The sequence below is a fragment of the Diabrotica virgifera genome, chromosome 6, assembly GCF_917563875.1.
Source record: "Diabrotica virgifera virgifera chromosome 6, PGI_DIABVI_V3a".
Classification (NCBI taxonomy): domain Eukaryota; kingdom Metazoa; phylum Arthropoda; class Insecta; order Coleoptera; family Chrysomelidae; genus Diabrotica; species Diabrotica virgifera.
The window spans coordinates 35,160,907-35,173,899 of NC_065448.1; the positions used below are offsets into that span (position 1 = coordinate 35,160,907).

The 12,993-nt window shown below is 30.2% G+C and overlaps 1 protein-coding gene across 3 annotated transcripts in view; it reads left to right on the plus strand.

Annotated features, from left to right (window-relative positions):
* The window catches only part of LOC114325302 (patj homolog), a 60,740-nt gene that overhangs the window by 9,952 nt on the left and 37,795 nt on the right, over positions 1 to 12,993 (plus strand). For 2 of the 3 annotated variants that reach the window (XM_028273332.2, XM_028273330.2), the window contains exons 4-5: positions 2,697 to 3,037; positions 8,886 to 9,090. In XM_028273332.2, coding sequence (XP_028129133.1) covers positions 2,697 to 3,037; positions 8,886 to 9,090 — 546 coding nt within the window. The remainder of the gene's footprint in view (positions 1 to 2,696; positions 3,038 to 8,885; positions 9,091 to 12,993) is intronic. The other variant, XM_028273331.2, reaches the window with a different exon arrangement.

A 12,993-nucleotide genomic window follows, 5' to 3' on the forward strand; every position in this document is an offset into this window, starting at 1 on the left:
ATGTATATTTGCATGCATATGTAGTTATAAGTATATTTTATGACATAATGTAATATCATGTTATGTCTTTTTCATGTCACTATTGGTCTTACACTGGCTTTATAAATTCTTGACTTCATCTCAATGTTAATATATATCAGTTTCACCATATTGGTGTTGTTAAGGAATCCTGCCAGCCAATTTGCTTTTTGGACTTGATTTCTCACTACTTTGTCCAGGTCTCCGTAACTTGGCAATGTAATTCCAAGGTATTTTATTTCCGTTACTTGTTCAATACTGATGCATTCAATTTCTATTTTATCTGATTGGTTCTTTACTGATTACTGTTGTTTTAGTTTGCTGAGATGAAATTGTCATATTGAATTCTTTTGCTGTTATGTTAAATCTATGGACAAATCTTTGCAGACTATCTTCTTCTTGGGCTATCAATATTGTGTCTGCGTAGCAGAGTATTTTTAATTCTTTGTTTCTCATTCTGTATCTTCTTCCTTTGTTGACGCTTTTTATGATTTCATCCATCTATATTGTAGAGCATAGGGCTCAATGAGTCTCCTGTCATGTATTTTTCCGCTGCCTATATCTATAGGTTCTGTAAGTTGTTCATCTATTGTGAACTCCACTTTGTTAAAACTTTAAAAAGGGGTAAACCCTGTAGTTGGCTGTATACCTTCAATATAACAACGTGGAATGAAGTAAACACTTCTGTCTGTTGTATGTAGACATATGAATTTATTAAAGTTCTTAAAATTTATCCACAAGGGAGTAGAAGTACAAAACGTTTTCGGTCAGACTGACCATCATCAGTGTAAACGTCCAGTGTACAAGTAATTGTAATCCAGTCATCCACATAACGAAACCAGTGTAGAATCTCCGGATTTTTCATGATCTGTGTAGATTCTAAGTGATCCATGAAAATATCAGCTAAGAGAGGGGATCGACAGCTCCCCATGGCTAATCCATCAGGTTGTCTGTAAAATTTGTTATTGAAAACAAATAAGTCTTTGAGCTAGTTTTGAATTAAAATTAAATATTGATTCTCTTTGTTAAAAAATTTGTAAAAAAATTTTGTTGGATGACAGATGAAAAATCCACCTAACTTCCTTTGACATCTTGTCATACATTTCTGGCACCAAGCTGTCTAATAATCAGTTGGTTGTCAACCTCTCACTTGAACACAAGTACCTTGTGCAATTTTCGAGCAAGGATGAAATACATTCACATGTGATCTTTAAAATCTTAAGAAATCAACTTAAATCGACCACTTTTTAATATAGAATGTAACAATAATGTAATTTAAAGGTTTTCACACCTATTGAAGTGGCTAGTTACAATTACTTGTACACTGGACGTTTACACTGATGATCGTCAGTCTGATCGAAAACGTTTTGTACTTCCACTCCCTTGTGGATAAATTTTAAGAATTTTAATAAATTCATATGCCTACATACAACAGAAGTGCTTACTTCATTCGACATTGTTCCATTTTGTTGTTTTGGTAGATGTTTTCAATAGTTTTTATGATATCTAGGGGAGCTTCTCTATTATACAAAAGATGGATTACATCTTGAATCTTGCGCTATCAAATACTTTCTTCAAGCCAATCAGACATAGAATTTCTAGTCTAGTATACTCTAGTGATTTCTCAGTAATTTGCTTTATGGCGAATATTGCATCTGTACACGATATTTCAGTATGAAAACCCTGTTGTTCATCTGCTAAACTTATCCTCTGATTCATTAGTTCTTGTAAAACTTTAGTTGTTAGTTTTAGGGTAGTATTTAACAAGTTGATACCTCTGTAGTTTTCTGGCTGTTTTCTATCTCCTTTATTGAATAGTAGAATTAGTTCGCTTAGACAAATGGTAAAACAAGATGAGAGAATATAATAAAACAATAAGAAAAACAATACGAAACAATGAACAATAAGAAGAAAATTTCTTGAATCTTCAAAACCGAATAGAAAAATATGGAGATATGAAGGTTTATTTAGAGAAAATGCAGGAATAGGTAAACCAGATTGCTGAGGAAATACAGAAAATTGAAAAGGCGGAAGAAAAATTCGAGAATACGCTAAAATTCGATATGGAAAAAGTGGAACAAAAATTGAAGGAGGTAGGAAAATGTCAAAAAGGAGGTGACCTTCGGGAAGTAATTGTATACAGCTCTAATGAGAGCAGAATCCAATTTGGCGGGGATATTAGAAAACGACATCCGGTACCTTTCATTAAAATTTAAAAAACAAATTCCAACATGCAGATTTTCGAAGCATGCAAAGAAATTATAAGAAGCCTAAAACACGGAGCTGCTTTGTGGTTTGAAAGCGAAGAAAATGAGGTGACTTCATGGAGATATTTTGAGACAACATTTTTTATAATTTTATAATTTTTTTGTATTTTGACAACGAAACCCGATTTGGGCTTCGAAACGTTAATAAATTAATTTTTTAGTAAAATTGTGGCTTATTTCCCATAAAAAATACGTAATTTTTTATAATGGTGCAGGCGAAACAGGTTAAAATCGATCATTGAAGTTGTTAGAATTAATATGCCGTGTACTTATTACAACCGGACAATTCGAAGTAGAACTTGAAAGAGGCTTTGCCAAAATTATTGCTTTTAAAATTATTTTTCACTCATTTAATATTAAGTCTTATAATTAAAGTTAATTATTGATAAATGTAGCTTTTATACATTTTAGGTATAACAATAGCAGGCTATGTTTGTGAAAAAGAAGCACTAAACGGAATATTCGTGAAAAGCCTCCACGAACAGTCCGAAGCCTTTAAGTGCGGCAAAATCAAGGTAAACGATCGAATTATCGAAGTCGATGGAACATCTTTAGACAACTGTACCAATCATGAAGCAGTTAAGAAACTAAAAGAGACGGGCGATGAGGTGAATATCACTTTTGAAAGGTACCTTAGCGGTCCGAAGTACGAGCAATTACAAGAGGCGATCGCCGATAGGGAGAGGAATAAAGAAATTAGTCCTGCCTCGCCATCGGTAACGTTAAGTTGGATTCCTATAGATAATACAGAAGTAAGTTATCGTAATTTTATAGATTTATTTATACCCCAGAAAACGAAGCCAAAAAAAGGACTTGAAAAATCGAAACATTACTGACCGCTATTTTTAACTGGAATATCCGGGGGAAGTCAATAGAAAAGGCATATCATCTTGTCGATATCGAAATTTTTACTGCGACATGGTTTTCTATTAACATTTAAGTAAAAAAGCGACTTTTATCACTCATTTGAATATTGTGAAAACTATGCACTATAGATGACTCCCTACATACCACAAATTGTGGTATGAAATTTGGTAGTCTTTAACACGTTCAGAGCCCACGCCGTGACATATACGGCGTTAGCATGTTCTATTGTAGGGCCGCGCCGTATATGTGACGGCGTAAACACGTTTATAAATAACAGTTCCTATAAAGTGGGCGTTTGTAGTAGTACTCTGGGCTAATTAGCTAAATTAATGGAAAAGTTATTTACCAGCAATTTTATTGCTGGAATCGAATTATAAGATCCTAATATATTAATAATATAGGTATGCAAAGTCCGCAGATAGTGTGCTACTTTTTTTATAAACAAAATGGCGCCGACAAATCGTATTTTTTCAATTATTGCTCTATAACTCCGAAGATTCTAACTTTACAACAAAAACACCCAAATAAAAATTCACAGCAATTAAATTTTGCATAGAGATCTGTTTTTCACGATTGGCTTCGACGAAAATTTTCCTCGGAAAATGCGGGTTTTCCTAACAAAAACTCTAATTTTCAAATAAAGTTTTAGGCAAGTAATTATTAATCAATAATTAAATAACTTAGTGACATCAAAGCTTTCTTGGTATAGATTGTAATTCCAGAAGCCGGTTAAAATTAAACGAATATTTTAGCAACAATTCAATTGTTAATTAACAATTTACGATCGCAATAATAACCAAAATAATAATGATACATTGATCAAACTTATAAAGATTATAAAGATGAGATGCTTATTTAATATTTTATCGACAAAATATAAATTTTTCTTTTTTTTGTATAATCTTTAAATTTTGAAAAAAAAAATAGTTATAATACGCTGGTCTAATTAGTAAAGTACAAAGAAAGGTTATTTACCAGCAATTTTATTGCTGGAATCGAATTATAAGATGCTATATATTATTAATATAGGTATGCAAAGTCCGCAGATAGTGTGCTACTTTTTTTATAAACAAAATGGCGCCGACAAATCGTATTTTTTTCAATTATTGCTCTATAACTCCGAAGATTTTAGCTTTACACCAAAAACACTCAAATAAAAATTCATCCCAATTTAATTCTACATAGTGGCAAGTTTTTCCCGATTTGCTCCGATAAAAATTTTTCTCGGAAAATGTGGGTTTTCCCAACAAAATCTCGAATTTTCAAATAAATTTTTTGGGCCAGTAATTATTTATCAATAATTATATAGCTTGGTGAAATAAAAGCGTTTTTGGTATAGATTATAAATTCAGAAGCCGGTGAAAATGAAACGAATATTTTAGCAACAATTCAATTGTTAGTTAACAATTTACAGTCGCAATAACAACCAAAATAATCATGAGGCATTGATCAAACTTAGAAAGATATAAAAGTGTGATGTCTATTTAATATTTTGTCGACAAAATATAAATTTTTTCATTTTTTTACATAATCTTTAAATGTTTAAAAAAAATTGTTATAAACAAATTAACATTTCTCAGAAATTGTTTATTATATTCTAATTTTAAAAAATACTTAAAATGCGTATTTCGTAGGTCTTGAAAATGAATGCTTTAAAAAAATTTTTACAACCATTTTCAAAAAAGTTATGAAACAGCAAAGTAAATATACGGTTTCTCCGTTGTTTATAATTTGTTTTAATTGTTTCAAAGCTTAAATGTGAGTCTATGGTACAAACTAATTACTCACAAAGAATGTCAAAAATTAGTGCAATGGTTATATTTTAATCAAAGATTAAAAATACTTTTTTTTGTTGTAATTTTTAGCGCAAAAGTAGGCCTGATACAGAGTCATAGCTAAAATGTTCACTCGAAGCGACTGACACGCAGCATACATTATTTATTAAAAGTGTACGTTGCGCGGCCGGTCGTCGCTCCGAGTGAAAATTTTAGCTACAGTACTGTATTAGTCTACTTTCACGCGTGTAAATTACAAGAAAATATATTTATAATCTTTAATTAAAATATAACCATTAAACTGATAATCGATATTTTTTTGTAAATAATTAGCTTGTACTTTAAACTCACTTCTACGCTTTGAAAGAATTAAAAAAAATTATAAACACCGTAGTCATCGTATGTTTACTTTGCTGTTTCATACCTTTTTTGCAAATGGTTGCAAAAAAGTTTTAATGCATTCATTTTCAAGATATTTGAAATACGCATTTTAGCTATTTTTTAAAATTATAATATAATAAAAACTTTCTGAGAAACGTTAATTTGTTTATAACTATTTTTTTAACATTTAAAGATTTTGCAAAAAAATAAAAAAAATATATTTTGTCGACAAAATGTTAAATAGGCATCTCATCTGTATAAGATTTCAAAGTTTGATCAGTGTATCATAATTATTTTGGTTATTATTGCGACCGTAAATTATTAATTAACAATTGAATTGTTGCTAAAATATTAGTTTAATTTTCACCAGCTTCTGGAACTATAATCTAAACCAAGAAGGCTTTTAAGTCACCAAATTATTTAATTATTGGTAGATAATTACTTATCTAAAACTTTCTTTGAAAATTAAAGATTTTGTTGGGAAAACCCGCATTTTCCGAGGAAAATTTTCGTCGGAGCAGATCGGGAAAAACACGTCTCTATGCAGAATTTAATCACGGTGAATTTTTATTTGGGTGTTTTTGTTGTAAAGTTAAAATCTTCGGAGTTATAGAGCAATAATTGAAAAAAACACGATTTTCGGGCGCCATTTTGTTTATAAAAAAAGTAGCACACTATCTGAGGACTTTGCATACCTATATTATTAATATATAGGATCTTATAATTCGATCCCAGCAATAAAATTGCTGGTAAATAACTTTTCCCAAAAATGGCCTATTCTCCGATAATCAGCCCAGACTATAGGCTTTCTCACTGGTTCAGGGGAATTTTAGTAAGTGTTTATAATTTACAAAAGTGCACTAGGGTCAGAATTTTGTTTACATACTTCGTAGATAAGATGGTAATAAAATTCGAAGTAACATTATCCCTAATAAAAAAGACATGATTTATTTAGAATAAAATTTTGATTATGATTGTGATAATGATGTGTACTTCAAAGTTCACGGTTGTACTTCAAAGTTGTACAAAGTTGTACTTCACTTGATGACAGATTATTTTGGAAATGGCCACAGCTTATACGTGGACATCTTTTACACTTCTGTTGGCCTTTCCAAACAATTGTTGGCTAGAAATATTTTATACATTGGAACTTTGCGAGCTGCAAGAAAAGAAAATCCCAGAGTGACTAAGGCAAAATTAAATATTGGTGAAATGGTGCAACGTAATTGCGGAGACGTGTGTATTGGTAAATGGAGAGATAAAAGAGAGGTGCTATATATTGTCCAATACAATCGGTATATGTCAGGAATAGATTTACAAGATCAGATGATGTCTTATTATCCATCAAATATAGACACTTAGATGGTATAAGGAAGTAGGTATTCATCTGATTGAGATGTTGATTCACAACTCATGGAAGCTAGGTATATAACAATTCATCTAAACCCAAAATGCCATTGTTCGATTTTCCCTTATCCATTATAGAAGCATTACTTTAAACAAAAAGATGAAGGTCATGACACAAAAGTCGCTGAAAATTCTCATTCTCATCTAACTCATCTTCCACCTAAGTTTCCAAAAAACCCAAGTGGTAGAAGATTAATGAAGCGATGCCGCTTTTGTTTAAAGAATGGTGTTCGCAAAGAGAGTTTATTTTTTTGTAAATCTTGTTCCGGGAACCCAGGTATATGTTTAGAACCCTGCTTCAAACAACGTGTGCTTCTTTTTGTGCACTGTATTTACTGTATATAGAACATTTGTTTTTCAACAACAGTTTTTCTATAAAATGCCAGTGACGTTACACATACGTCAGTGGGCCCTGCGTTATAACCATTTATGTAGAGGACCCACGCCGTCACATATACGGCACTAACTTTATTCCCCCCAAATAAAAAAAATATACATACATATTGCATAACTCATTAAACCTAAGCTATAAAAACTATTTTTAAGCAATTTCAGTTGTTGGGATTTGGTGACCTACATTGATTTTCTATGGGCGCCAGACGTGTTAAGAGGCAGTTATTGCGCCTTTTGGACATACAATTAAGAATTTTATATTCATCATTGGCGTGTATACGGGATGTATCTAAAATGTTTATACCCGTATACACGCCAATGGTGAATATCAAATTCTTAATTGTATGTCAAAAAATGCGCAATAACTACCTCTTAAAACCTACCAAATTTCATACGCATATCTCAACTAGTTTTAGAGCAATAAATAAATCGTCAGTTTGTAAGAAAAAATTCAACATCCCGTATCTCGGAAACAAAGCATTTGTGGACATATGTTTATAAAGCAAACGTTCATTATTTTTTCATGCAGAATTACCCCTTAAAGTTTGTCGCACTTATTTAGAAACACCCTGTATTGATGAATAACATTGCTAGTTGTTAATACCTAACTTTTTTATTATCCAACATAAACGAATGAGTCAAGAAGCAAAATGTTAAGAAAGCCTAAGGCTACAGTTGAGTTTTAATTTCAATATTTTATGTACGCTATAATTTTCCACAGGGTGTTCCAAACTTTGAGGAAAAAACACACTATCATTGTTACACCCGGTATACAATGGCACTTACCTCTTTAGCAATAATATAATTACATCGATATTCTTGAAAAACAAAGCTATATACTAAAAAAATCACTCAAATCGGACAACAGGTTTAGGAAATACGAGACATCAAAATTGTCCCCATTTTTAAGGTGGTGCGTTAATTTTGATGTTTAGTGTATTAAAAAAATGTACTTTAATCAGTACATGGTGTTGATACAGAATTACCCCTTAAAGTTTGTCGCACTTATTTAGAAACACCCTGTATTGATGAATAACATTCTTCTTCTTGCAGTACCGTCTCCTATCGGAGGTTGGCTACCATCACAGCAATCTTAACAGCAATCTTAACGTTTCCAGTGTTAGAATTTTTTCCTTGAAAAGACAATATCTCTAGGGTAACGGAAGTTTGGACGTCCAATGGTGTTTTAAAACGATCTATTAGAGACCTCTGTTTACTACCATTACAGGACTCACATGTGTAATGTAGTTAATTTGTTGTGTTTTATATTACATTAATATTATTATTATTTGAAGGTTCCCTTCAAGGTGGGGGCTATGTTAAAACTTTATACATAATCTGTTAAATCATGAATAAGGTGGCAATGAAATATTTGCTATTATTTAGTAAGTTACCGATATGTCAGAATGACAAGATTCAATAATTTAATTTCATTACGTACACCTTCGAAAATCATTTGTATTTTAGACGAAGAATAAATTTAATAAATTGAAGATAAATTCCTTTTATTAGAACCACAACAATAATACAGTCCACACAAGATATTTATACAACCAGTAATTTTTCGATTTTTTCAAGTTCTTCTTCGGCTTCGTTTCCTGGGGTATTTAAATTATTATTATTTCAGTTATTTAATTTACTCGGATTATCAGCGTACCTAAATGTTTTTACATTTTTTACATATTACATCTTTACGTTTTGGAACTGCAATGCACCACACCCCTTAGTTGCTTTTTTGTAAATTATTCACTGTTGGAACCTAAATGCTACATTTTAGGTAAAGGACGATCCCGATATATCATCTCTTAATAGTATAAATAGCGTAACCTCTGATCCAAATCCTGAAACGAGGGAGATATTTATTGAAGAAAATTTCGAAGCGAATCTAGAAGAGGATCTTGAAACAGTTATCAAATATAAGTGGCAAGGTCTTATTGGCGACGAAGCTGATATAGTGGTTGCTAACTTAACTAAATTAAAAGGTAAGTTGTTATTGTGAATTTTAGAATTGAAGTAAACCAGGTGCATAAAAACTATCTTTTTCTGCCTCAACTTACTTTTCTACTTCATTAGGAAGCGATAGATATATACAGGGTGCGCCAAACCTCTGGTTGTCTTTGATTACGGCTAAACTATGGGATATACAAAAAAAATGTTTTTAACAAAACTAATGTATATCAAAACCGTCTATAATTTAAAATTATTTTTGATTATACAGGGTGAGTCAGAACGACGGTATGAACCAACGTTGTATTTTTTAATTGGAACACCCTATATATTAAATGATTTTTGAATATGTTTTTTAAAAATATGAAAAATTTGTATAAGGTCTTATAGGCCTAAAGTTGATAATTTTCGAAATATTTACATTTTTATTGAGAAAAATGGTAATATTTGTAGGGCTGTGGATTATGTTTCCAAGGTAATAACAATTTAAGTGGTAGGTCAAAGTCTTTATAATATAGTATCATTTTTAAATAATTTAATATCTTTTACTTATAGCCATAAAATACACAGTGTGATCACTATTTGCAAATACAAAATTTTCTCATTTTTTTTAATGGAACACCCTATATATTGTTGTTCTGAAGCTATTTCCTTGTGGCATTTTTATAATTACGTATTTTTTATGGGAAATATCAATTTATTTCCCATAAAAAATACGTAACCTATATATTAGTATTGCATTTTGTAGTAAATATTACAACCTTTCTTTTGGTATGAGGTTGTATGTACATAGCATTTTTGGTTTTGTAAATATTTAAAAAAGAAATATAGATTTTACGTTTCGCGGATATTTTATATCCGCGATAATTTTAATAAAATTTTTTGCAGAACAAAATTTTAATCTGATTTTAGAAACATACACTAAAATATCAAAGATGAAAATAAAAACGTAATTAAAGGTTAAAATAAAACGTATGCAAGTGCAACTTAATTGAATTTAATAACTTTAAAATTGTTACAAACAATATTTTACCATACTAATAAGTAGGTAATTGATATGGATAAATTAACTACTAAATGAAACAACCAATTTTAAAATCTACCCTAGAAATTTTTCTACCCTAGTAACTTTATTGTACCCAATTTTGATAGTTAAATTGTATTTACGAGTAAGATCAGTTAATAACTTTTTAATTTACCTACATATTGAGAACGTATAAAGTATGCTTTGAAACAAATGAACGTTATAGAAGTATTATATTATGAAGTAAGTAGTATCTATGTAGTCGTGTCACAAATGCTGGTAATAATTTCTAATGGTTTCCCCCAAAACAAATGTCATATCCACCAATTGTTCGGTTGAAAAATTAAAATTTAAAATATAAAAAATTGTTACAGAAAATTCAACTACAAAAGTATTATAATACCAGCTTTTGTGACACCAGTTAATACTATTTATAATAATGAATAATTTGGCTGATACATTTAACATTCATTTGTTTCAAAGCATACTTTATAATTATGTTCTCAAGATGTAAGTAAAGGACATCGCACACATCTTATGGAAAATATAATGTCACTCAAATTCAATAAAATTTATACCAATAGATTCGTTTTAAATTAACGATCAAATCTTATCATTGTGCCAACTCTCTATTTTCAAAAATAAGAGCAGAAATTGATATAAATAAATCTGAAATCAAATGGGTAGGTACATAAGTTAGAGAGAGAAAAAATATTTTAAAATACCCAGATTTTCGGTACTCCATAAATCAGCGGATTAGTTTCACTAATCCGCTTAGGCCCAGCGGGATTTAAGCTGTTATGAATAGCACTCAGAGCAATAATGATTGTAAACTAACATTTTATGGACTCCAAAAATGTGATTTCGATAAACTTTAATTGCAATTTGCTCCGTAATTAATCATAATTAAGAGTTGGCGCAATGATAAGAATTGATCGTTATATTAAAACGAATCTAATCGTATAAATTTTATTGAATTTGAATGACATTATATTTTCCATAAGATGTGTGCGATGTCCTTTAAAAGGTAAATTAAGAGTTTAACTGGTCTTACTCGTAAATACAATATAACTAACAATTAATTTGGTACAAGAAAGTTGCTGTAGTAGAAAAATTACTAGGTTAGATATCAAATTTGGTTGTTTATTTAATTTAGTAACTAATTTATGCATTCATTAGTATGGTAAAATATTTTTTGTAAAATAATTTTAAGTTATTAAATTCAATTGAATTGTACTAGTATACGATTTATTTTAATCTTTAATTACGTTTTTATTTTCATATTTGATATTTTAATGTATGTTTCTAAAACCAGATTATAATTATTTTTTTTTTGCAAAAAAATTTTTTAATAAAATACCCGCAAAAACAAAATCTATAGTTTTTTTTAAATATCTACAAAACTAAATATACAGGGTGTCCCATTTAAAAAAATGAGAAAATTTAGTATTTGCAAATAGTGATCACACTGTATATTTTATGGATATATGTCAAATATGTTAATTTATTTAAAAATAACAGTATACTTAAAAAAGTTTGACATGCCATTAAAATTTTTATTACCTTGAAAGCCTAATTCACAGCCCTTTGAATATTACCGTTTTTCTCAATAAAAGTGTAAATATTTCGAAAATTGTTAACTTCAGGCCTATAATACCTTATATAAATTCTTAATATTTTTAAAAAATATATTCAAAAATGATTAATATATAGGGTGTTACATTTAAAAAAAAACACAACTTTGGTTCCTACCGTCGTTCTGACTCACCCTGTATAATCTAAAATAATTTTAAATTATAGACGGCTTCGATATACATAAATTTTGTTAAAAACAACATTTTTTGTATATCCCATAATTTAGCCATAATCAAAGAAAACCAGAGGTTTGGCGCACCCTGTATTAAATAACCATTTTGTACATTTTTGTCATTTAATATATTCACATTTTTTATTATACCATATCCCTACGGTGGGTGTCGGTTCCCTTTGCTATCATTGTACGGAAGGTGCAGGACTTTAAAATTCTTGCGCAATTGAGCGAGAGAGAGAGAGAGAAAAGAAAAGTAAAAAAGGACTACCTATCTCGATAGAGGTATCTGGCTGTATAAATAAACATTTAGATTATACTTATTATCTTTCGAAGATTTTAAGCCGCAATTCTCAAAGTAGTAACTAAAAATCTTATGAGATTTTTATGAGACACAGAGTAGACAGATAGATCCTTAATGTGTATACATTGTATGTATATAGACGGTTGCGTTTCTGTTCAATTTCAATCTCTTACCATTCTTCTAAACGTGTTTCAAGGTCTACCTCTCGCCAGGAAAACTTGTGAAGACTGAACTGAACTGCTAGTCTAGGCGACAGAGGGGCCACCGTGTCCTTTTCAATGCTGATGGACAAACTAAACGCTTTCTTATGGATTTTTGGCTGCTGATTACGAATTTCGAGGGTGGATTTCGATCCGAGTGGTCAAAAAATTGTTATAAACAATTTAATTGTTTATAAATTATTTATAAGGCTCTGGCTCATAAACTAAAAGAGATAAAAAAATGTTTCAAATAAAATTTGTTCCTTAATAAAAAACGAAGAAAAAACTTTTACTAAACTTAAATCCAACAATTAAAACTGAAGATATTGTAAAATAAGTGCACAATGCAAATTGCAAAGTAAGTATTTTTCGAAGCTTTATCGATCGTAACTCGGCTTCTACGCATGCAAATGAGGCTTAGAAGGTTCTTATTTTAAATCTTAATTAATAGGCTTCCAAGATATGCCACCAACATCAAACTTAATCCAATTGCATATAAAACGAGCATTTTATGTGGTGTACACACAATTAACGTGCATCGAAGATACTGTAAAAGAACTTGATCCACTTGTATATGGATATCATATAGATAACGAAACTCTG